The 25,385-nt window shown below is 37.4% G+C and overlaps 1 protein-coding gene across 3 annotated transcripts in view; it reads left to right on the forward strand.

The window, feature by feature from the left end:
* STT3B (STT3 oligosaccharyltransferase complex catalytic subunit B) overlaps nt 1–24,211 on the forward strand; it is a 53,406-nt gene extending 29,195 nt beyond the window's left edge. The window contains exons 5-17 of one of the 3 annotated variants that reach the window (XM_074575105.1): nt 669–768; nt 5,331–5,429; nt 7,009–7,155; nt 9,959–10,007; nt 11,654–11,808; nt 13,270–13,481; nt 14,350–14,537; nt 15,075–15,246; nt 17,616–17,789; nt 18,843–18,956; nt 19,037–19,066; nt 20,285–20,497; nt 22,504–24,211. In XM_074575105.1, coding sequence (XP_074431206.1) covers nt 669–768; nt 5,331–5,429; nt 7,009–7,155; nt 9,959–10,007; nt 11,654–11,808; nt 13,270–13,481; nt 14,350–14,537; nt 15,075–15,246; nt 17,616–17,789; nt 18,843–18,956; nt 19,037–19,066; nt 20,285–20,497; nt 22,504–22,584 — 1,734 coding nt within the window. In that variant the 3' untranslated portion in view covers nt 22,585–24,211. The remainder of the gene's footprint in view (nt 1–668; nt 769–5,330; nt 5,430–7,008; nt 7,156–9,958; nt 10,008–11,653; nt 11,809–13,269; nt 13,482–14,349; nt 14,538–15,074; nt 15,247–17,615; nt 17,790–18,842; nt 18,957–19,036; nt 19,067–20,284; nt 20,498–22,503) is intronic. The other 2 variants (XM_074575108.1, XM_074575107.1) reach the window with 2 other exon arrangements.
* The last annotated feature ends 1,174 nt before the right edge of the window (nt 24,212–25,385 follow it).

Genomic DNA, 25,385 nt, shown 5'->3' on the forward strand with positions numbered 1-25,385 from the left:
CTAAGTACACCATGCCAGTGCTTCTGAAGTGCTGCTGTTATCACAGGTTTACAATATCCATGATATTGTTATACATCATTGCAGAGTCCCCAGCCCCGCTTCCCTGTGCATCCACCTGCTTCCTTTTGTTTCTTTCCTTACGTGGCAACCTGCATTAGCTGCTGTGTTCCAGGAGTTCTGCTTCTGAGGTTGTCCCTTGTTGCCTTTCTCCTCTCTGGCTGGAGATACTGTTCCCTGACCCCAGCAACAAGTGCAGAGCATCAGAGCATGGTGCTAAATTTGTAGGTCAAAGGAAAATTTTGGATCCTACCTGGGGGTCATGCTGCTGCCTTGTGCTGCAGCCTTCACCATGGGGAAAAGCCCTCAGCATCACATTCTTGTTTGCCAGCATGGGAGGAGGAGGAGATACAGGAAGGATAGCCTTGAAAATCCACCAGCCCATTTCAAAAGTCTTTAGTACTTTGATATGCAGGGGTTTTGTTGGGGTTTTTTCTTTTTTGATAATAAATATTGACAAAGATTCTGGTTGTATTACTGGTAGCTCTGATGGCTTGTCTAGGTGGAGATTGTGTTTCTTGTTACACCATCACAATGTATAAATCCAGCATTGGCTAGCCTAAGAATTTGCAGATATTTTCAGGTCTAATTTCGTATCCCATTTTTCTTAGGTCTCTGCATGGGGTGGTTATGTTTTCATCATCAACCTTATTCCACTGCATGTGTTTGTTCTGTTGCTGATGCAGAGATACAGCAGGAGGGTCTACATTGGTAAGTTTTGTTCAGTGAACAGTCATTCTCAAATACTTAGTCATGAGATATGAAGTTAATTATATGGATATGTTTTGTATCAAGTGGGAATTAAGTAATTGCATATCAGGTTGCATTTTATTAATTTGTTTACTGATTATAGTCAGTTACTTGCTACAGCATAGAAATAAGGAGTTAAAACATATTCACACTTCCAAAATTTCATATATGTAGCTCCCAATTAATTTTCTTGTCTTGTGCACAGAAAAAAAAATAAAATTGAATGGTTTGGTATCTGTAGAATCCTTTTAATATATTTCACATATATATTATGTGTGTCTATAATAATGTTTCATATTTTTGTCTTTTCCTAGTATGTTATACAATTGCTATTTTAAAAAGTTGTGCAGCAGAAATTACGCAAACAGACAGTATATTGTGACATGTGAGAAAAAACATGGGTAATTTTAAGCAGACGTGTATGTTTTTATATAACCTAGACCAAAAAGTAGTCTAAGAGTCTCTCCACTCCATGTGAATCCGTAAGATTTTATTGGGTTAATGGGTCAACCTTCTTTCCAGTTTCAGAAATGTTTGAATAGTGATTTTAAGAGACTAACAATTTAACTTATTTGCCTGACACTTAAGTACTCTGTAAACTGTTTTTACAGAGACTTTATCAGTTAAATCAGTTGGCCACGGTGTAGGTGTGTGAATGAAATAAGTAACAAGCAATTTGAGTATTCAAAGGTTTATAAGTTAGCTAGAACATTTTTGACTCTGTAATGTGAAATCTTTACAATAGATAGATAGTTTGAGAACATAATATGAGTTGAAGTGTAATATCACAGGACATTTCATATCTGTAAATATAATCTTGTTGCCCATTTCAATACTGTTTTATCTCTGTATTTTTAATTATTCTAATGCTTTTTTTAGTGCTTACTAGAGAAATTACTATCTTTACATATATATTTGATCCATTATGTACTATAATAATTACTCAAGTTCAGTTTTGTATTTTTGTTTAAAAAAAATGTAAATACTGGTTTCATGCTTCTTTGATAATCTGTTTATGTAATTCAAAAATGGATATTCTTTTAAAAAAGGAAAAAATCTCTAACCCATTTTTAATGTTAGTATTACTTCTTCACTAACTGCTTCTTCATAACTTATGGGGAAAGTAATTTATCTTGTTTTGCTTTTAAAACTGTTTTATTGTGTATTTCCATTTTCCAGTTTCTATGAGTTAGGCAAGAGAAAATTAAATCTACTAATTATAAAATCCTGAAGCAATGTGGTAACCAGAAACAATAAAGAATAAGTACTCTTGCTTTTTCCGCTTTCAATGAACTAGTCTTTGAACTAGTCTGGGGAAAATAGTACTGCAGGTTCACATGAATTAAAGGTTTTGGCAGACGTTTGTTTTGCAAATAGCTACAGTGTTTTCAGATGTTATTGCCCTTCAGCTGTACTTCAGCAGAGTTGTCAGAATGAAAATGTAATTGCTGCTCTGCTCTTTCATTGCAACTGCTGGCTTAATTTAAGTTTTCATGGGAAGCCTTACACACAGAGAAGGCTGTACGTATCACATTAGTATGTGATTTCTAGGTTTGTTTAACAGGATGTTTTTGTAAAACAGGTAAGAATGTTCAAGCGCTTCTGAGACGAACTTCAAGTGTGCTTCACTTACTACTCAGATAGGGAAAAGACTTTACAAAAGCTCATTGAAATAAGGAGAATAAAGATATTTTTGGAGTTTATGTGATACGCAATTGCTAGTGTGCCTGCAGCAGTCTCATAATTCTCAAAAAAACTACCAATATGCAGCTAAAACTTTAGTAAACTATTGTCAGCTGACAGCAGCTATTAAAATCTGTATCCATTTTACTATTGCCGAGAATTTTGGGGGTTTTAATCTCTCGATCAGTTGCTTAATTTTATTTAAAACTAGCATGAGCCTAACTTTTGTAACAGATGAATGTTTAGTCTAACATAACATAAATGTACAGGACACTATCTGGCAGCAGCAAGTTTTAAAAAATAGTGATGGCTTCCTGGTATATATTTTTCATGTGGCTGTTCGTACACCAAAGAAAAGGTTAATGGGACATGATCTGATATGCCTGGCAGTGTAACTCAGAATCATTTAATGAGTAAAAATTTCCTAGAACGTGAACCTTTTGCCAATTTTAAAGTATTTTGTGACTTGCATGCAGATGAATTTATCAGCCAGATCACTTATGACCCACTTGGCATCAATGGTGATCATGCTACCTACATTTGAAAGCTTAAGCTGTGCTTTTTTTTTTTTCCTTGACAGTAGTCAGTATCTTTCATTCAGATTTTACTAGGTTAATAATTAAGAAGTGCTTAAAATTCCAATGTATTAGCATTAGCAGCAGTTGTATAGGTGGAAAACCTCTTTATTCAGATAGAGGAACCATTGATAATATGTTCTATTATTGTACTTGTAATTTCTCTTGCAGTTTACCATATGTTGAAAAAGTAAATGGTTTTACATTTGTAAATATACCAGTATATATAGATTTAAGACATGCTTTGCACATTTTAGAGACTTGGTAATTTCCACTTCAATCTGTTTTGGTTTTTGTCTGTATAATTTTTAAGTTCTGTGTACTTTTCAAAATGTTTAATAACAAAACCATTAAGGATCTTCCAGAATTTAAAACTTAATTTCAATAATTCCTTGTTCTATGTATTGGATTTTATAATTTAAATAGTAAGTGGGCATGTGTATTTATATTAACTACTTCAGTATTCTAAAACTTCAGATTATTAGTGTTTATTTCTGGTGATTATAATCCATTAATTGGAAGCATGTGATCAAGTATTTGATTGTACTCTCTGGAGAATTTTTTCAGTAGGTTCTTCCTGTGTTTGTGCAGGATTGTTTGTAAAATGAGTTTATCCACAGTAGGTCAGAATGTTTTTGTTGTTGACCTAGTCAAAGTTATAACCATGAGAATAGATTGCAGGGATCAAATTAACTTCTTGTTTTCACAAAGACTGTGCGAACAGTAGAATGTAAAGGAACATGGAAAGCTTGTGATGATAGATCACCTTGACATAGCCAAGTTCCTAGAAAAATTGCATTGCTGGGTATATTACCTTTTTTTGGTGTTTTTTTTCCCCTTATATTAGGCAGACATATGTGATAGCTTTTTGAAAGAAGTCGGAAGTAAGGGATGGGGCCGGGGGGGTAATGGGTATAGAAAAGTATAACAGTTGCAGGCCTAGGCTTAAAAATGATGATTTACAATGGTCTAACAAATGTGAAATGTAGTGATTTATGCCAATCATTGAACTTCCACAGGATGGCAGTGTTGTAACACTTTCATGGTACAATAAATCATTTATGTTGTAGTGAATTCTTCAAAAATTGAGCATCCTTCAGCAAAAGTGTATTTCGGTGACGTAAGAGGGAATAGATCAGTAGCTAGGCAAAGCAGTGCAATACAGATGCTTGAAAGAATACACCAGAGAAGACAGCAAGTGGATGGAAGTACCATCACAGTCACTTGTGTGACTTTTGGAAAGCATGTGGTACCCTGGGAGCATAATCCCCCAGTGAGACCACACAGGTGCTATGGAAACAGTACCACTGGAAAATGATGTGCTCCCCAAGCCTCTTCTCATGGAGGTTAGGAAAGGATTGTATCATAAGATCAAGGCAGTAACAAAGACAGTGGTTTATGGTTTGTAGGAGTGTTTAAAAATCTGGGAGGTGGATTATTGCTGTTTGCCACAGAAGGAACAAAACTTTGCTTGGACTTTAGGTTGGCTGGTTACTTCAAATGTGATCAGACTCATGGCTGTTCAGAGTTGGTATTTCTTTCTTCCCCTCCCCTCTCTTCTTCACCCTGGAATACTGAGCGCTAAAACCTTGCCAAAAGAAAGTATATGAATCTTAATGCATACATAATAATCATTCATATTATTAATACTAATATTAATATTAATGATGTTCTTGGCCTCTACTTTCTGGGGGGCTATGAGTCCCTGTGGTTGATATAGATCCATTAATACATATGCTTAATATTAATTTTTAATTCTATTGCTTTTCAGTTTCTTGGCATGCCTCTGCTTTTGTGTTTAAAAAAATACCTCTTTGCATTTTCTAAATAGGTAGTGGACTCTCTAATGTTCTGCTACTTTGAGGTCTGGTCCCTTCAATTTCTGCTCATGTAGAAAGCTTCTTTTGTTGTTTGTTATCTGAGAGCTTTTTCTCCCACCCATGACTCATGAAAACAAGATGGGAAGGGAAAACTATTTCCAAGCTAGAGCATCTTGGGTAGATGGTTTATTTCCCTAGGAGGAGAAAAGGCAGCGCAAATAGGAACAACAATACTTTGCCACTTCCTCTAAAATAGGATGCAATAGGGAGGCTTATTCTAGTCAAAGGAGGAAAAATTAATTAGGATGGCTGAAATATGTTTCAGTGTCACTGAAGTTGGGGGGGGAGATGGGCTCTACTGGGGAACCAATGCTTTTTGAAACGCGTGTATTCATTTTCTTCCCACCTTTCTCTTCCTCCCCTCTCCTCACTCTTTTTTTCCTAGCATATAGCACTTTCTACATCGTGGGATTAATATTATCGATGCAGATACCTTTTGTGGGATTTCAGCCAATTAGAACAAGTGAACACATGGCAGCTGCAGGTAAGAAAATTAAATGTCTGCTTCCAAACAGTCTGCTTAGCACAAGAAAAGCTCAAACCCTTGCGGCTTTGTTTCCTTATATTAGAAAGAACACATACTAACCAACCAAATTGTTAAAGAAAAAGAGGTACAATTTAGTGTCTGTAGGGAAGTTTTCTTTCCAATTGACATATTATCCTTTGTGTGAACCACTTTCTGACAAGCACTTATTTTACACATTGATAATCTCTACTCTTTTGCAATATAATGTTGCCTTCAAGCATTGTACAATTGAAACATTCCTTATTGGTAAACACAGTTTTTACTGAGCAATTTGGTTTTAGAGTTGATAGTCTGCTGTAATTTTTCAAAGTGGGTTAAATAAAAATGACTTAAAAATCAGCCTCCTGATTAGTAATTTAAATAACTAATTTCAGTGTTGTTTGATTCTTTTTATTTCTTTAAAGTAAGTTCATTTTTCAGTAGTTAAGTCAGACATCTTGATTTCTTGACAGCAGTAACCTCTGCTAAGACTCTGACAGGTTTATGTTTAACTGCGTACACTGTGTGATATAGCTTAGTTTGTTAGATTCTTCTTTTTTTTTTTTGTTATGTATAATCGTTTACCAAAATGTATTTAGGACAGCAATTGAAATATCATTAAAATTTACCAGAAAAATACTTTTTAAAATGGAAATTTTTTTCAACAGACTGAATATAATGGAAAGATTAAAGATCATCAAACCACATTTTGTGTCTAAAGAATTTTGCATTTATTTAGTGAATAGAGTTAGTGACTTCCTCTGAGAGTTCAGAACTAGTGAATTTCAACATTGTGCACCTCAAATTTGTTGTTAATTTGAAGAAAGACCATATGCTCTAGTTCTGTGGTTTCCTTCTGCCAGCCACCAGTGGTTTTTTACTTTTGAATGGACTTATCATTGAATTGATCTGATTATATACATTGAAATGAATAGCAACAGAAAAATCATGTCCAAGTTTTGATTTTAATGTTAAACTCTGAACAGGCTTTTCGAGGGTATGGGATGCTTATCCAGTGAATTCTGGTGTTTCAACACTAGCTTTATATAATTCAGTTGTCTGTATTACTTAATGCTTGGGTGTTTTTCTTTCATTAAATCCTCCTGGTTTGTGTAGTAGCTTAATTTCCATATATTTTCTATGTCAGCCTTGTTTGTGTTGCGTCGGATATGTGTCTTAATTTTTCACCAGGTCTGGATATGCTAACCTGTGTTTTTGTCATAATCAATGCAATCTATATTTCAAGTGATTCTGTCCCTTACCCCAGTGTAATTTGGGAGCAAAGAGGCCGTGGGTATTGGAGCTCTTGATATATAATAAGCAAAAAATGTTTTGGAGAGCATTTTCTCCCATTGCAAGTTTCTGTCATTGCAAGAAAGTATCATCCCTGTTAAGTATTAAAGGCTATTTGTCAGAAAGTGATTTTATACTAGTTTTCAGATGTAAGTGTGTACCCTACATCTATTTTTCTAATTCAAATATAGCCAAAGTATGCCAATTGCTTTAACAGCTGTTACTGGTTTTGAGCATTTAAACAAAAACTTGCCTCTTCCTTTAGGTGTTTTTGCACTGCTGCAGGCGTATGCATTTTTGCAGTACCTGAGAGACAGATTAACAAAGCAAGAATTTCAGACGTTGTTCTTCTTGGGTGTCTCACTAGCTGCTGGTATTGTATTCCTGAGTGTCATCTATTTGACATACACAGGTAAATAAACGTGAAACTAGTTTACCTTTGGAGCCTGTAACCGGTTGATCAATATTTTGTTTACAAGTAGTTACTAAAGAAGTAGTTTACAACTAGTTGTTGGCAATGCCACAGCAAACCAGTGTGCATGTTACTCTGTATTTCTGTGTGTTGTAATTCACTGTGCTTTCTGGGCTACAGGGGCTGAAAAAAACAAAAAAAAACAAAACAAAACAAAAACAAAACAACAAAAAAACCCCAAAAACAAACAAACAAAAAACCACCAACAAAACAAAACAACTTTGTAGCATCATTCCAATATTTCAGGTTTATCCACAATCCACATGATGATGTAAGAAGTCAGACTGGATGAGGAACATAACTGTAGCCAAAGCATATTATGAAGATAGGTATAGCTAATCTATTCTGAATAGCATTGATAGGTCAAAGTCAGATTGCTTACTTTCTGAAATACTTGAACCTGATTTCTGTATGACTGGAATTAATCTGTAAGTTCTACTTTAGGTCTGTGGTTCAGCCTCCAGTCTTCAAGGCAGTCTTACCCAGTCTTACAAAATCAAGCTTGTCTTTGCTTGGTTGCCATCCCCAGATGTCTCACTGCCGTCTTCTGATTCCATGACACTTCCTTGGTGATCTAATGCCATACTTCCTCCCCCTGGTGAAGAAAAAGCAATTTTATTTTCCTAGCTAAAGATATGTTGCCCGTGCAACAATTGAATTCTGCTTGGTTTAAATTGCATGATCTTAATATTATGCCTCAAATACAGTTGTGTTTTGTTAGAGTTTTATTTTGGAAAAACACACTTCCCTGAGACTTCACTTGTTTTTATTTTGGCTGACTTCTTTCTTGTACTTTTTTTAGCAATGTTTCTGGCATAAATTTTTTTTTATATCAGTTGTTTAACATTTTGGACTGTTTAACAGCAGTTTTATTTTTGTTAATTATGATACCATTATTCCAAAAGAATACTTAGCATCTCTATTTGTTTGAAAGTCTTCTAAAACTTGATGGTTTATGATTTGCTTTTCAGTACGTATGAGCAGGTCCTAGTAATACTTAGTAAAAATTTTCAGACTGGCATATCAAAACAAAATGTGGCTTCTAATCTCAGTGTGCAGCAAAATGTCTTTTGTTGCAGTTCTTAGGAAGTGTTGGTTTCAACTTCTGAAATTCACGGTTCAGTATCAGCACTTCACCAGATGGAACAAACCTCATTGCCTCAAGTTTCTCCTGGTGTGCTGTGCGGTCTGGGGTCCTGACCATCTCACAGCACTCTGATCCCTATTTTCTTAATGATCCTCTTTCAGAAGGGTGCTCACATCTGGACCCTGTATCCCAGGTGCAGCACCTGGAAGAAAGGTTTGAGGTTCTGGATTGAAGTCCTGCCTGATACAAGGCATGTCAGCCACTCTTTTCAATTTAGCATCATTCACTGTTTCGGCCTCTGGGATATTTTTACTTTTTACTAGCCACCAGCTGGACCCTGATCCACTGAGTGCTCCTTTTGAGCTTGTCAGTACAACCAGTGTTCAATCCATCAAATGGTCTGTTTGTTCAGCCCATTCTTCTTCAGCTTATAAATGAGAAATGAAGAAAATGGTTCAAAAAGCATTTAATAATGTATTTCAGGAGGCTGTGCTCCATGATCTTTTCAGGGACTCAGGTTACTGGCCTGTAGTTCCTGTGTATTCCTTCGTGCCTTTCCTACTGGTGTAGCATTAGCCATTTACAAGCACCAGACACCGCCCTTATCACCCCGATGAAGATGGTGGCTAGTTATCACATTGGCCAACTCTTTCAGTACCTCAGATGAATCCTATCTAATCTAATATTTTGGATACATTCAGAGAAGACCATAACAGGTAGTTCCCCATCTGCTGGCAGCTCCTTGTGCACGCAGTGATTTGGGAGCAAACTTTACACCCAAAGACTGAAGGGAAAAATATGTCTTGTCATAGAGGATTAACCACAATATTTAAATGTCTAAACTAGATATTAAACTAAAACCTTCAGTCAGTTTATACTACTTTTAAATATCAGATAGAGGGAAGACTTACTGTGTCATGCACAAAGACTTGGGTAATAAATAAAAGGATTTAACTTTCTCTTGTTTCAGCTTGTCTGTATCTCTTCAGAGCGAGCTGAAGCAGATGCAAGGAAAGTGAAAATAAAATCTAAGAAGAGTCTTACTAATAACTTCAAATACTGATTTTTATCTTTCATCTCATAATGATGCTGTTTCTTTTCATCTTAAGATATTAAAGTATCTAAAGTCTTTGTTTAAAAAAAAATAATATGTAAAGCTTGTCAGCATGTCTAGTAGCAGCTTTTCTATTCCATGCTTGGTGTAGATCCATCAGTAGAGAAACAATAGGAAACCAGTGTTTCATTGAGTATCAGTGTTTTGGCTATAGATTGTTGCCAGTTTCCCACTCGGGCATTTCAGAAGTATTACTTTCTTATCAATTATGTATTTTTTTTTATATTTCTTTATGGAGTGTAGGTTGCTATCTGTCATATTCTTCGAGAAATATTTTAGTTATTACTGCATTACTTTAATTTTGGAGGTGTGCGTGTTTCGATACTCAACGAGTACAATGTGATCCTGTGAGAGTGTGATCCTGTAAGAGTGTGTTGTTCTAAAACTAGCTTCATGGTTGGTAGACTTTATAGCCTGCTAATGCGGTAGGTCTAGTTCACATATATTAGAAGTTAATGAAATTTCTTTGGGTTTTGCTAGAAAAATTACTGCATTTAAATAGCTAGGCAGCAAAAGATTTTTTTCCCCATTCTCTCTTTCAGGTTATATTGCTCCTTGGAGTGGCAGATTTTATTCATTGTGGGACACTGGGTAAGTAGGAATAAAGGATATAAGGATTTAGATATCAATAACATTCTACTGAAAACTAATAACCTCTTGTTCTCCTCATCCTCAAATCCATTTAGTATATCAGTCAAGGAGAATATAGTGCTTTTATCTAAAGGAAGCATTTGTAGTGGCTGTTTCATGATCTTTGCAACCGTTTCACTAATTGGTCTATTAAATTTCTTGCTTCTTTGGAAGTCTTTGAATATGTAATGGTATGTTTTTCTATATGAAATTGTAGCACTTCTCGGCATAAAATAACCAAAAGTTGTACCAACACTTGAAGACACATTTAAAAATTACTAAGAGCCTTAACCTTATGCTATTTTCATTGTGCAACGTTGCACGAAGTCACAAAGATGTTGCACATATGATCTTGCATGTTGCCTGTTTATTATGTTCATACATCCGGTTTGTGTATACAGATGTATACTCTGAACAATTCTGGTTTATTCATGTATGTTTTCATGGGTAAAAACCTGTGCTAGTTAACCTTTTGTTTTAGTAAACCTTTAAAAATACAATCTTGGATTCTTTAGCCAGCCAGGAAAATAGGAACAAAAACTCAAATATTTTTTTTCAGATAAATGTATTTAAGGTGTAATTCAGTTGGTAGGTTTTGGGTTTTTTTCAGTTTAAAAGCAGGAATAGGAGAACTTCAAGCTTTTGCTGTTCAGGTTTTTTCAAGCTCCTAAGTGCCACTCATACAGATTCTGTACCAACTCTGTAGTAAATGTAGTAGAAATAGATGTCAGTAAAGAAGCCTCACATTTGTTTGAAGAACACATAGATGTTGTTCTTTGCCTATAAATGAAGCAGTCCATATACATATATATATATATATACACACACAGAGCATTAAACTTTTGAGGGCTTGTCTACATTAGAAAATCACATTGTGTTAAAACATGCAATGTAGCTTTGAATGAGAACTAGATCTCAGTGAAGAAAAGGACATATGTTTGATACCTCACCATTCAGTCACGTAGCACCCTGGATTAGGTCGGTACATATAGCTGTCTTTAATATAGCATGCAGTTTTGTCCTTGTCTGCACTGAGTGTGTGATATGTTGTTTAGCTGACACGTATTTCCAAGTGTAGACAAGGCCTGATTTATTCAGCATCTAAAAGGATGTGAGGGCATCAGTAACTGATCTGGTATTTAATACTGTAACTTTCTGTACTAAGAAAACAAAGATATTCTGTGTAGAGAGTTTTCAAAATACAATATTGAAACTCTAGGAGACTTACTGGCATGTGTTATTATCTCTTCAAAATGTAATGATGGGGCTTCCATAGCTGTGTGTTTTCATTTTGATCAATTTGGCTTCATATTTAGCCATAATAATAAAAAAAAAAATCGTCCATAATTTTCATTCTTTTAATTAGTATGGAAATAATCCTTTATATTGGTGTTTTCAATAACTCTATACACCAAATAGTTCCTAAATACAGTAAGACCTGGGGACTTTTTCGGTATAAAAGTTTTATCAGTTTTCTACTGAATAGAGCACTTGCCATTTTAAATTGAAATGCTTCTTTTGAAATTAATTTCAGAATTCCTAATGTTTACAAGTTTTAATAATTTTATCTTTTCAAAATAATTTGAACTGAATTTTTTTTAAAAAAGGTATGCGAAAATTCACATCCCGATCATTGCCTCTGTGTCTGAGCATCAGCCTACAACATGGGTTTCCTTCTTTTTTGATCTGCATATTCTCGTGTGTACTTTCCCAGCAGGGCTGTGGTTCTGTATCAAAAACATCAATGATGAAAGAGTCTTTGGTAAGAGAAAACATTTAAAAATTGTTTTGAAAAATCTTGTCTTCAACTTGATTCTATTTTGTTTTTGTTTGCTGAGAGCTGGTATATGGCTTGTTCTAAAAAAAGGTTTAAAAGTGATGTGTTTAAAGATGATTATTAAAAGTTGCCTGCACCCAGCAGTATTTAAAATCGTTTATAAAAATGCAAAGGTTGGTGAAATGATGATGGAGTGTCCTCCCAAGAGGTGGGACTGAAATCCTTGTGGGTATGGTTCTGTTCTGCGGATGGAGTTGTATGTTCTTCCGCATGCCAATCTTGCAAACCCTGCATTGGGGTGCAGTTCCACGGTGCAGTTCAGCAAGACGAACAGCTCAGTGCAAAGGGAAGGTCCCAACACTGTGCAGGCTGCAAGGCACCTGACCCTCCCCTGGGTTTCTGGCACTCATCCCATCACAGATGATGATTCAAAATGCCTTCTCTTTCCAGATTTTCTGCTATTTTAGTGAACAGAATCGCTTGCTGTGGAGCCTAAGTGGAGGTGTGGGGTCTCCCTATGTCAGTGACAACAAATAGTTTATTTGTACAAAGCTGTACTGTGAAAGCAGACTTTTAAGACTATGAATGAGGCTTGTAAGGATGTAATTTGAAGTTGAGACTTGTATGGAGGAGTGAAGATCACTGAGGTCTTGAGCTTTTACAGGGACAGGAGGCTCCAGACTACGCCATTTAGGATTACCTAAGATGTACGTGGGTAGTGGGAACATTTACTGTGTTAAGGAATAACAACTATTACTTGAACAATAGATGTTCCTAACCAGTGCACACAAGTTTGTTTGGGTTTTTTTCCCTCCTAAGAAGAGTGTTCTGAATATTCCTTACCATTCTGAAAATCTTGTTTTGGGATTTTTGGGGGGAGGGGAGTGGAGATAACATCGTTCAGGAAAACTGGCTTCAGAATAGGGCTCACAATATTTTATTATTTGTCTGTATGGAATTATAATGTAGACAAGCCCCCAATTTGTCCACAGATATCTCTAGCTTAAATTAAAATTTGATACTTAACATGAAACTCTAACGCTTCCTTTTGCTTTTTCAGTTTCAATAACTTGTTTGGTCTAGGGCTGTTTGACCTTTTTAATCAAATGAGCTACCTATTATTCCAGTAGTATTTTTGGTGTGTGATATTAAACTGCACTAATAATGTATCTTCTGACACATTATTAATGAATATGAAAATGGGATTGCATTACTGTTAAGTTGTCAAGATGGACTTCAGGAAGGGTTTGAGGCTTAAAAGGGACAAATGTTAATTGAACTGTAGCTCTGTAAATTAAAAAGCAATGAAATACAAGATGCATACTGAAGGCTTTACATACACATGCTCAACCCACTTCTGGAAGTAGTTTTATGGAGAGCATGTAAGTGTGCAGTCAGAGTGAGTGTTATTTTCTAAATGTCATCAGTAGATTTGCTTCTTTGCAGTTGCTCTGTACGCAATCAGCGCCGTTTACTTTGCTGGTGTGATGGTTCGTCTGATGCTCACTTTGACTCCAGTGGTCTGCATGCTGTCTGCAATTGCTTTCTCCAATGTCTTTGAGCGTTATTTGGGGGATGATATGAAGAGGGAAAATCCACCAATAGAGGACAGCAGTGATGAGGATGACAAAAGGAACCCTGGCAACCTGTATGATAAGGTATGGGGAGGGAGCAAAAGTTAGACATCAGAAACCAGCTCATTTTTACTTCTCTTTTTTTTTTTTTTTTTTTTTTCTTCTGGTCAGAATGTTTTAAATACCACTAGAGATCTGAATCACTAGCATTTAAATTTAGAACAAATATTGATGTTCTCCAATAAGGTGTGACTGATGTCCTGAAAAAAAATCAGTGTCAATGTAGAAGCGCATCCTTCTAGCTTGATCAGTGCTGTGCCCGTAACCTAAAGGAAACGTACAGTGTTGACCCAGCCTTTTGTAGAAGCAACGGCAGACAGCTGCTCGCTCACCTTAACTAGTTATAGCAGTTCTGTGTCACTGAATATTTGCCTCTCTGTATTTCCTCTAAGACACGGTGAAATTAAAGAATAATAGATTTTATAAAAAGGTATTTCTATTCATAAACATGCATACTCTCTTTATCATGAAGAAAACGCTGTTAGATACGAAATTTTTTAAATCTCTTAGGCTTTGTCATACTGACCCTGACAGTGCATGAGCCTTGGGTTTCCCCCCTTTTCCTCACAGGGAGTATCTGTGCCTTTCTCTTTTGCATCCTGCCTTATAAAAGGTCATCATCATATTGAGCCAAACCAAGGAAGTCATGCATTGACCCTCACATAATAGTTTTTTGTCTTCTGAAAGAGGCTTTTAAGGAATCATCCATTTTTGCAAGTTGCTGGATTGTCAAAATATTCTTGTGCATACTTAGTTAATTTACACTTCAACTTGGTCTAGCTTTATAGTATCCCGTAGCATTTATGGGGTGTATGTGGTGAAGAAAAAGGCATGGGTTCCATTGTCAAGGGTGACAAAAGTTGCCGTAACAGATATATCTGTGTTTGTTTAGGCAGGCAAAGTGAGAAAACATGTATCTGAACAGGAAAAAACAGAAGAAGGACTGGGTCCCAATATCAAAAACATTGTTACTATGCTGATGCTGATGTTGTTGATGATGTTTGCTGTTCACTGTACCTGGGTAACTAGCAATGCGTACTCCAGCCCCAGCGTTGTTCTTGCTTCCTATAACCATGATGGGTAAGTAAGGTCTACAGGTCTGAAAATAATTAAAGGGCAAAAGCCTTTCTACTTCCTTTGCGTTAGAAATTTGCTTTAACTTCTTTTAATCACTTCTTATGATATTAAGGCAGAGCTGTCACCTGAATAAACAATTCGTAATACTTTAATTTTCAAGAAGATACAACATTTTCTGAAATATTTAATGTAAATGCATAAAAATAATCCTATCCAAAGCCAATAAAGATGATGGTTAAAAAAAAAAGGAAAGTTTTTGAGTCAAGTGGGAAAACTTGTTTATGAATATATATTTGACTGGAAATGCATTTAAAATGCATATAGTGCATTTTGAAGATGCAGATGCATCTTCAAAAGCAGCTCAGCTTCTGGTCATTCAGCTGTCGGTGAGTTCAAACTTATGACTGCTGGTGACTGAATCCCTCAAAGGGAGATGAGCACACAAGAAAACCCTTATTTGTGAGCCCAGATTTATCATGGTGCAGTTAATTTGTTGCTAGTATTTGTACTGATGTGAATAAAATGAATTCTGTTTTCCAGCACCCGGAATATCCTAGATGACTTCAGAGAAGCCTATTACTGGCTGAGACAAAACACAGACGAGCACGCCAGAGTGATGTCATGGTGGGACTATGGCTATCAGATAGCAGGAATGGCTAACCGGACAACCTTGGTTGATAACAATACTTGGAACAACAGCCACATAGCCCTGGTAAGGGTGGCGATTTTCTATGGAGTAGAAACACTAAAACGTTTACATTGTAGTCAAGTACAAAATTGTAAATGTCTGTTGACAGATAGTATGATACTAAGGAAAAAATCCGTAGAGCGGGAAACACAGAGGTGGAAGGAACACATTTTTGCATTTATTAGAACTCGAGTATAAAGAGTTTTGGGACTGGAAGGGAGGGATCAATTTTGGTTTTGGAGTTTCTATTTTGTTTCCTTGGAGTTTTGAAAACTTCACTTCTGCTTCAGTTTCTCTTCTTTTCTTTGTGAGAGGATAGACAAAAGCTAATGGAACCATTCTCCTTGTGATTAGTGCTATGACAGCTTGCCTGGTATCACTACTTTACAGGAACTATCCAAATAGGGATCATTTCAGTTCAGCAGGGTCTTTGCTGACTGGATTTTTGAATGGCATGTGAAAACTGACCACATGAAACAACAGATTTCGGGCATCTTGGAAATTAGAGAAAGTTTATGAATAGCAGTGGAAGTGTTGCAGATTTGATACGATTCTGTCTTCTCAAATTTGCAGTTAGACAGAACATCTGTACATTTCATTTCTTTCACTTCTGAAGAGTAAGTTTAACCTTTGTGCATGTGCTTAGAAGCCGGGTGTTAGCATTGCCTGTGGCTACAGGATCACCACCTTGGGCAACTTAAAACTTTTTTCAGAAACAAAAAAATGCTGTACGTTGTAGCTGGGTTGCAGTCTTACTAGGTGCTGTGTGATGACTCCTCACTCTGTGATCACACAGACGACCTGTGTCTTGGGCAGAATGGGGGAAGGGCTTGAGGAACATGTTAGGGCAGTTTCTTGTCTTGTGTCAGTACCTAGTACAGCAGTTGGACCACATCTGCAGACAAGCAGTGTTCAAACTGACAAATTAATCAAACTATGCTTTGAGCACCCAAAGTCCTGAAAAATGTGTATTGGGGTAGGGGGGGATCATACGTATGTGCTTTTGACAGGAGCAGGGAACTCACATCAGCTGAAAGCAAGCTTGGGAAATCGTGGTGTTGGTCCTAATGTCGGAAAACGAGCCTTCCCATGTACTCTTAAGGCATTTTTCTCTAATTTTGGTTGTTGGCGTGACAGTGTGTTTTAGATGGACGTTCAACTCTTGATAGCTCTATGTGCCTCCCTCTTCTACAAGAGGTAGAAGTGCAGATACTATATCTGGATCACCAGATCCCTGCAGGACAAGGTGAACAGAGAGACTGTGGAAGTCATCTGTATTGCATAAGCACAGTAACCATACACATTACAGCAATTAGCAATGATGGTTTTTAATAAAGAATTCTCTCCAGTATGACTGCTGGCGCTGTCAGGTTCCATTTCGGAATGAATAAAGGGGGACCCAAACAATAAATGTGTGTTGTGGCGAATACCTGAACTTGTGCGCTAAATGAGGCATGCCCTGGAGACATGCGCCAGATGACTTCCTCCTGCACAGCAATGGAAATCTGCCAAATAACTTCACGTTGATTAGGATAATGGCCAAGAAGCTGAGGTTCCCAGGCTTTTTGACAGATTGCAGCTGAAGCTTGGCGTTTTCTAATTACCTTCTTAACTGAATGTTACCAATTTGGATGCAATATTATTTATATTGTAGTTACTCCCTTTTACTACAGTGATACATTATTATGTCTGAAGTACAAGAGCTTCAATGGCAAACAAAACTACTGAACTGATTGCCAGCTACTGACCTAAGCGAATTCTTTAAGTGCGGGAAGTGACCAGCATGGAAGAGGTTCTGGAAACGGCTTTAGAAAGTTTTTCAAAGCCAGAACTGTATTACGCTTTTAACTTAAGGATGTCACTATTCTGACATTTTCTCTGCATAAATTTACCTTGAATTCAATGCTGAGGGTGCCTGTATGCTACTGAGTACAACGTAGCACGGCTGCTTTATTACTGAAGGACAGAGCTCAAGGGGGGAAAAAAAAAAACAAAAAACCCCCAAAGAAATGACTAACTCTTCAAATAATTTATTCACTTTGGGTTGTGTGTAAAGCTTTGAAAATAAGTTGCAATTAGGTATTTTCTGCAACACTAAGTTTGTCAATACAGCCATGACGTGAAAAATCTGTAGGTGCCACAAAAGGAAAACCCTTACTGCTACGTTTTATACTCAAACCACTCATTTCAGCGGGCAGCACTCCTCTTACAGAGGAGAAAATACTTCAGTGTAGGTTGGGCTTTTGTGTTTCTAAATATTCACAATAGGTTTTCTTTATCTAGAATGAAAATGTAGGCTTTGGTTGGCAAGGATGGATTCTTGGGCTTTGGTCTGGCAGGTGTGTTCGATAGGCAGCTCTGCAGGTATTTAAGATACTTTTGCTATGATGCAGGTGGGAAAGGCAATGTCATCAAATGAGTCGGCGGCATATGAGATCATGAGAAGTCTGGATGTGGATTATGTTTTGATTATTTTTGGTGGTGTGATTGGCTACTCTGGTGATGATATCAATAAGTTCTTGTGGATGGTGAGAATAGCAGAGGGGGAACATCCCAAAGATATTCGGGTAAGTGGAAACGTACACGGGAAGACTGAAGCATTCTTGGCTGAAAACCATATTTCTGTATGTTCATCTCTACGTTTTTTTTGTTGGTTTTGGTTTTTTTTCTTAATTTTCATTTATGTTGTTGCTTTTCCGGTAGCACTTATTACAGCGGAGGGAAATCTTTACTACTTATTGCAATTTTATTTGAAAAATGTGTTATGGGTTGTTTTCCTAGAACAGTAGGAGTGCAGAGGCCTGTAGCCCAGTTTCTTTCAATATTTATCATTTTGAAAGGTCAGTAACCTCAAAAGCTTCTCACTTTTTTTTTTTGCATGATACTAAAAGTACAGAATATCTTTTGTAATTCTTGTGTGCATGTCTCACTGCGCACCATCATACTTTAAAAAAGTAGGAGCGTTCAGACTGTTTAAACAGTTGTCCTTAGAAATTTCTTCAAACTCTGTAATAGTAGGAGACCAGTTTAAGTGTTAATATTGACTTATGTAGACTTTAAGTTATTCAAACATCCCAGAGATTGCAGAAGTCTGTAGTAATATTTGCTTAAGCCTAAGAAAAACTTCGAGATATTGAGCACAGGCTCAAGGGAGTAGCCCCTGTGCATAGTTTCATCTTGTACTGGAGATGAAAATGGCAGACATTTTTTTTGGTTAAACACTCTGCACGTATGGAGTTTATGGTAACATTGCAGACCTTCTGCATCAACAATACAATGCTTTTCACCTTTCTGAAGAATCATTTTGATAGATGCCCAACTAACTTTTACATTTTTGAGATTAGTTTTTCAGTAACTGCTAACAGAAGTGACAAAACTTGTACCAGCACAGTAAGATGGATTTAGGAAGGTGGGTCCATTGGGGTCTGGGTTAGAAGCAGGTAGTTTGTAACTATTGTACCTTCATTTTCTGTTTTAAGACTAGCCTAAATCAGCTTTTAAACTGTAAAACTCAGTTTTATTCTCTATGAAGTTTTTTTTTGTGGAGAAGGGGATGAGAAATTATCTTAAATAGGGGCTTACTTTATATTGACTCTTTGTATCTTCTTTTCTTTTTAAAGGAAAGTGATTACTTTACCCCTCAGGGAGAATTCCGGGTAGACAAGGCAGGTTCTCCAACTTTGCTGAACTGCCTCATGTATAAAATGTCCTATTACAGATTTGGAGAGATGCAGGTTAGTGCTACAACTTCTACTGAATCTGAATTGAAATGTGAGAAAGCAAATGTTATTTTGATGTATTTTCCATCTTTTAGATTGTGTTGCTTGTAGTAGCAGAATCAGAGGTAAGAGTCAGCTTTCCAAATTAAAACACATCTAGGCATGCTCTACTGTATCTAACCTTTAGAAAAAAGCATTTCTGCTGCTAACCTACACTTGTACTTGGCTTTTTGCTGTCCTTCATATTGCCCCAGACGAGCATCTTAATTCCACTATGCAGCGCGCTTGCTGAAGCATTAACTGTTATGTTGTGGAGAGCTTTTAGATTTGTGTTTTGTAATAGCAACACAGAAGTGGAACTCTTAATTGACTATTTAATCACTGTCAGAAACTACCCCATTTCTATCCAAGTCACATCAGTGTATTAAACAACATGGCACTTATATAATAAAGGCATAATTCTCAGAGCGAGCTGTCACTCCCCTTTGGGATCATCAAGCATATGGATGTAGCGAAGTCTGCCTGATTTGCTTCTTTCTTTCCTCTTCTCCCCTCCCCTCCTCCCCACCAAGGGCCCTTCATCCTGATGTGTTAGCAGAAGAATCATTTATTTGGCTAAAATTGAGGCCAGTGGATCTTATTTGTAACACGGGGGAAGCAAATTTAGCTGATAAACATAAAAAACATGAACTATTTCCAACTTGTATGGTAAACCACAGAAGTACAAATTATTGCCCTATAGAAGAGAGAGTGCAAGTGCAATAAGACAAGGGGTAATGGTTTTAAACTAAGAGAGGGAAGATTTAGACTACATAGAAGAAAGAAATTTTTTACAATGAGGATAGTGAAACACTGGCACAGGTTCCCCAGAGAGAGGTGGTAGATGCCTCATCCCTGGAAACATTCAAGGTCAGGTTGGACGGGGCTCTGAGCAACCTGATCCTAGTGGGAGATGCTCATTGCAGGGCGGTGGGACTAGATGTCCCTTCTACCCTATTCTATGATTCTAAGCGAGCAGCTATGCTAAAAAGCCACCACAGGCTGCTGCACCTCAGACTTTCACTTGAGTAGTTTCATCTCTGAATGCAGACGTGGTGTTTCTGTTGAGTCACGGAGCGCTGTCTCCTGCGGCATCTGTAGGAGTAAGAATAAACGTGTCTCTTTCTCAGTTGTAAAAAGGAACTGAGTTTTTTTTCTATGTAGCAATAACCAATGCAAGAGAAGTGCTATCCTTTGACTAGGCCAGTTGAAAGCGTTGCCTTGTGGTATGAAGTACCACAGTTTTGCAGTGATGGGTGTTGTGGGTTTTGTCTCAAACTAATATGCAACTTTAATTTTTATAGCTGGATTTTCGGACACCCCCAGGATTCGATCGTACACGCAATGCTGAGATAGGCAACAAAGACATTAAATTTAAACATCTGGAGGAAGCCTTTACCTCAGAGCACTGGCTTGTTAGAATATACAAGGTGAAACAACTAGACAACAGAGAGACATTGGATCATAAACCTAGAGTAACCAACATTGTACCGAAACAGAAGTATTTGTCAAAGAAGGTGGGTTCCCAGTGAAGTGACTGAAAGGGGTTGAGGAGATGGCAGTTTATTTTTAACAGTGAATCACATAGCTGGTGAATTATGTATTTCCACTAGCCAGAATGTTACGGATACTGTTCATGTTAGTGTCCAATATCAGACCTGCCTGCTGGTAATAATTGTTAATTTACTGTCTGCTTAACTTAAAAGCATGTGAAGACACAAGGCTAGATTATTTTTTTTTTAAGGCAGAATGCTAACTGGAAATAGAGTGTGTCACTGGCTGTTACAACTCTTAAGTCTTCATGTAACTGGAATTATAATCTCTAAAGTACAGCAATTCATGTTTCAGTATCTATGGCTCACTAAGTAAATAATGTGGAAGTTGCTTTCTGACTTTGTTTGGAAGTAGTGATGCCTAGAAGTTTAAAAATGGCAATTTTGTATGAAATAAATTAAATATGAAACTTTTGTTGACGGAACTTTAGTGTCTGGCTGCTTACTGTTTGAAGTCATCTTCATGGTTTTCAAACTGTTAGCTGTGGTGGGCTACTTCAGCCTAGTAAGAGAGATGCGTTACCAGCGGAGACCCTTAGCAGTCCTCTCCTTCACAACATCTCTTTTCTATATATTCAAATATATGTTGCAAAAGGAATTCCAGAATCCCATCAGAAACATATGTGTAACGAACTAAACTAGTATAGGTAATAAACTTACACTGCGTCGTGGAAATACAAGTAAAGAATGTTAGAGGGTAAAGATGCTAATTTTTGTGATTTGATGCAAGTTCATAAAATAAGGCATTTAGGAGTTGCCACTGAAGCTAGACTTATGTTGAAAGGAAATGATAAGCTTTACTGTGCCTATCATACACTTCAGTGTAATCCTTCATCTTAAGTGACAGACAAGGCTGTATTCATTAACGATAGATGCATTGACCTCACTTAAGCTGTGGCTGTGTTGGTTCTATGCCTAAAGACAGGATAAAAGTTGATGCAAATTATTATCCATCACCAACTCGTGCAGTACAAACAGGCTCCACTTCCCATTAAGGAATGGGAGAACCAGCAAAGAGCGTGGGGTGAACGTCTAAACTAGGGTTTCTTAACTGCGTTCTGAGGGCCCCTTAGTAGCCACAGGTTTTCAGCAGTTGCTTCCTTACTGGAAATTCAGTCCCTCTCCTGTCACTCTTCCGTGTTAAGAATGACATTGCTCAAGCTCAGAGGTATGATGTGTCTGAGTATTACGTATTAGTTTGTATCTCTCTCTCTTTATATTAAAGTTATATTTAATTGAGATAAGGGAGCCTGCTGGTAAGCACCGCAAAGTGCAGCAAGAGTGGGAGCTGCCTACTGTCTGATGTGTTGTGGCAGGCGTGTTGAGTGTAAAACTCTACCTGCCAGCAGCTAACTGTATTTCTGCAACTTTGAAGTTAATATTACTTAAGACTAACATTAATATTTCCCCCCATTACTACCTTAAAAAAACCAATATCTAAAATAGCTGATAAAGACACATGAGCAGAAAGCGCTAACTAGCCTACAGACCAACAGCAGAAGACTAAAGACTAAAATGTTGTTATTCAGTTTTTCTCTTATTTTTGAAAAATGCTGCTTTGAGCAAATATTACTGTCAGCTTGGTAACTTCTAAGAGAATCAAGTAGTGGAAAAGATGCAAGAAGGTATTTCCAAACAAAACTAACATTTTACACCACTTCTGCTCCTTGGGCATACTAGAGCTTTATCATGTTGGTAAATTATTAATTCTGCCTCAGCACAAGCTTTGAAAACAATCCTACAGATGTGGTAGATGGAGCTTGCAAAAGTACATCTTGTGCAAAAGCAAGTGTTGGGCATGCATTAATAATCCCAACTTTAAAACTAATAACTGGATAATACCTAATTGAGGGTTTACCATTTAAGCTCTTTAAAATCACTCTAAAGATGAGGTGTTGAAATGCACATCATTAAACCGCGGTCAAGACTAAATCATTAACTAATACGTTTTATTCTGTTTTTCTTTTTAGACCTCCAAAAGGAAGCGTGGCTACATTAAGAATAAACTAATTTTAAAGAAAGGCAAGAGACCCAACAGGAAGACAGTTTAAATACACTGTTCTGATTGCTAATACGAAGCAGTTGTCCTTGAGATAACCAGTCTTTGCCTTTAGCTCGAGTCATGTTTCACAGCAACATGAGGGTACAGAACCATCATTGGTCCAGATTATTGTACAAAATTTTCAGGCAATGTCTGATTAAAAATATTGGCTTATTGAGAACAGCTGTTTTAGATTTGTAATGTGAAGCAAGACAGAGCTGCTATCCAAGTCTAGCAGCATTTTTTTTATTGGTACATATTATCCTTCAAATCTGTTGAGAATTTGGACTGACTGCACCAAAGAACCCTGTAATTTGGTCCTTGGCACATGCATACTTGTCAATCTTTTTTGGAAAACACTGTTCAGCTGAATAGCAGCCATATGTAAACTGGAATGGTGAAACCTAAAAATGACTTGTTTTCAACGATTTTAAGAGGAAGCAGAGCTCTCTGAAATGAAACTCTCAAAATAAGTTTCTCCCGTGATTATTTTTCAATGCGTTTGGTGTTGGGTTTTTTTTCCAGTGTCCTCTTACTCTTGCTGCAGGCTGGTTTTGATCTGGTAAGAAGCAGAGCTGCCGTTTTCACAAGAGATGGCAGGTCAGATTGATTGGATGCTGGTCCAGATTGGCCAAGCTGCTTTTGTTGCGCAGGGGCTTGCAGCATCGCTGCCTTACACTGGCATTTCCCAAGGTAGACACGGCCAGCCTTGCACGCCGTAGATACAAGGGCTAAATCTGTATCCTCCTGAAAAAAAAATCTGAAACGACAGTAATGAATGCTACAGTGACACACATCTGAGCACCGTGTAGCGGCGGGTGCTTCAGAACAGAAAATAAAGTATTTTAGGTAAATGTTTACATTGGTACGGCAAGTATAGCCTGTTTAATGGGAAAAAAAAAAAAGAAAAAAAAGGTTGACAGGTATACAAACCCCCTTTTCTGTGGCTCTCGGAGGTGGAGGATTTGCAAACCTCTGCTCCCCTCTCACTGCCTTTCTTGTGAGGGCAAAAGTTTTTCTGGAAATCTGTTTCTCTGCATTTTTATTTAGAGTGCTTAAATCAATTGAAGAAATTCCTGCTATAGTGCTATTTGCTTTGTCTGTCTTTTATACTGTTTTTTTTTAAAGGAAAAAAACAAAAAGTGGTGAAAACTGTCAGATTAAATGCACTAAAATATAAATGGAGACTGAACACGTTCACTTTCCAGCTATAGGAAAACTTTATATCGACTTGAAAATTTTCTTTAATTAAAATGAAAGGGTTTTGCAGTTTGTTTTCCTGCCACAGGTTGTAACTTTTTATAGAAACAAAACTTGCATCATTAATTTGATGTAAAATGCAGAATAGTATGTACCTTTCATGAAGAAAATGTAAATTTACAGTGTTCTGTGAGAATGTTACTGCTGACTTCTTTCCCAAGGTGTAGAATATTTTTTTTGATTTATGAACTCATTTTTGACTCCGATGGTTTATACAGACCAATACTACAGCTGCAACATTTTCACAAAGGTAATTAAATCTGGATTTCTGGCCCCCTGGCGTTTGGAGATTTCATTTTATTTTGTTGCTTTAAAGCTCAATGCAGACCAGTTGTTGACTGTAGGGGAAAATAAAGTTAATTCAAGTTTTGTGTTAAGGGTGTTGTGTCGGTTTTGTTGTGATTAACTTGATAACACGTTGCTTACACTCCTAGTGATAAATTAAGTCATTCCGACTCCATAATGCAAATCTGCTGACCTCATGAAGTCGCTGTAATGAAGCCGCAGAAGCTACTTCACATCCTTGCCCTTGCAGGGCTGCTGCTTTGCTGCCATTCCAGGGGGCTGCAGTATTTTGGAGAACAGCAGCCGTCTTTCCCCAACGCATGCGTTTGTTTGCAGTGAATCCTGTGAGCAGCTGGAGCAGCTCAAGCTGTTGCTGTTCCTTACGCACAAGCGGAAGGGTAATTGTGCGATGCAGGATTTGTGGTATCTTCCTTGCTTCTCCCAAGCACAGCTGTATCCTGCCCCCTCGCCACTGCTGAGAAATAAATGCGCTAACATTTGCAAGAACATCTGAAAAGCAGCAGAACAGATGCCGCCGGTCAGGCTGGGGTTTGGCAGTAACTCAGCCTTGGTTTAAAACAAGGCAATAAAAGGTTGCCCTCCCATCTTTAGGTACCTTTACAGTTCTGTCAGATTGTTTTCCATCTCAGCTGACAGCGTTCTCGTCAACAGAGCAGAAATAAGTGACTCGTATCAACAGTTCCAGCATTTTTAAAGCTATGTGAAAGAAAAATGCGCCAACTACAGGAATGTTAGCAGCCTGGGCCTAAAGTTGCCTACCGCTTACCTGAGCTTTCTTAAATCTAACTTGATGCCAAGGCTTCTGCCAACATTCTGCACGTAAATGAAATGAAACTTTGGGGTCATTAAGCTACAAAGAAGAAGTGGCAGGTGTTGTATCACCTCCCTCGGTTCCTTGGGAACCTGCAGGCCAGGTTGGGTACCTGGTTGTCCACCTGCATCTGAGAGTTCCTCAGCTCAACTAACTTCTCCCTCTTCTCTCTGAGAACCGAGCCACACTCATAGCGGCAAAGAATACGAACATCTTGCATCATTATCAAACATGTCTCCCATACCAGTGTATTTCCTTAGCTACAGTCATTCTTTTATTGTTCTACTAGGTCAAAATTTGAAGATTTTTGAAGCTTAATTGTCACAGAACAGTAAAAGCTGATGGAAAAAAATGCTTCTGCTGGGCTTTGGTCTTCAGTTGCTAAGGAACTAAAACTGCGAGTGCCTAGAAGCCAGCACTGCTGAAGTTCTGTA

The sequence above is a fragment of the Larus michahellis genome, chromosome 2 (genome assembly GCF_964199755.1).
Source record: "Larus michahellis chromosome 2, bLarMic1.1, whole genome shotgun sequence".
Lineage (NCBI taxonomy): Eukaryota > Metazoa > Chordata > Aves > Charadriiformes > Laridae > Larus > Larus michahellis.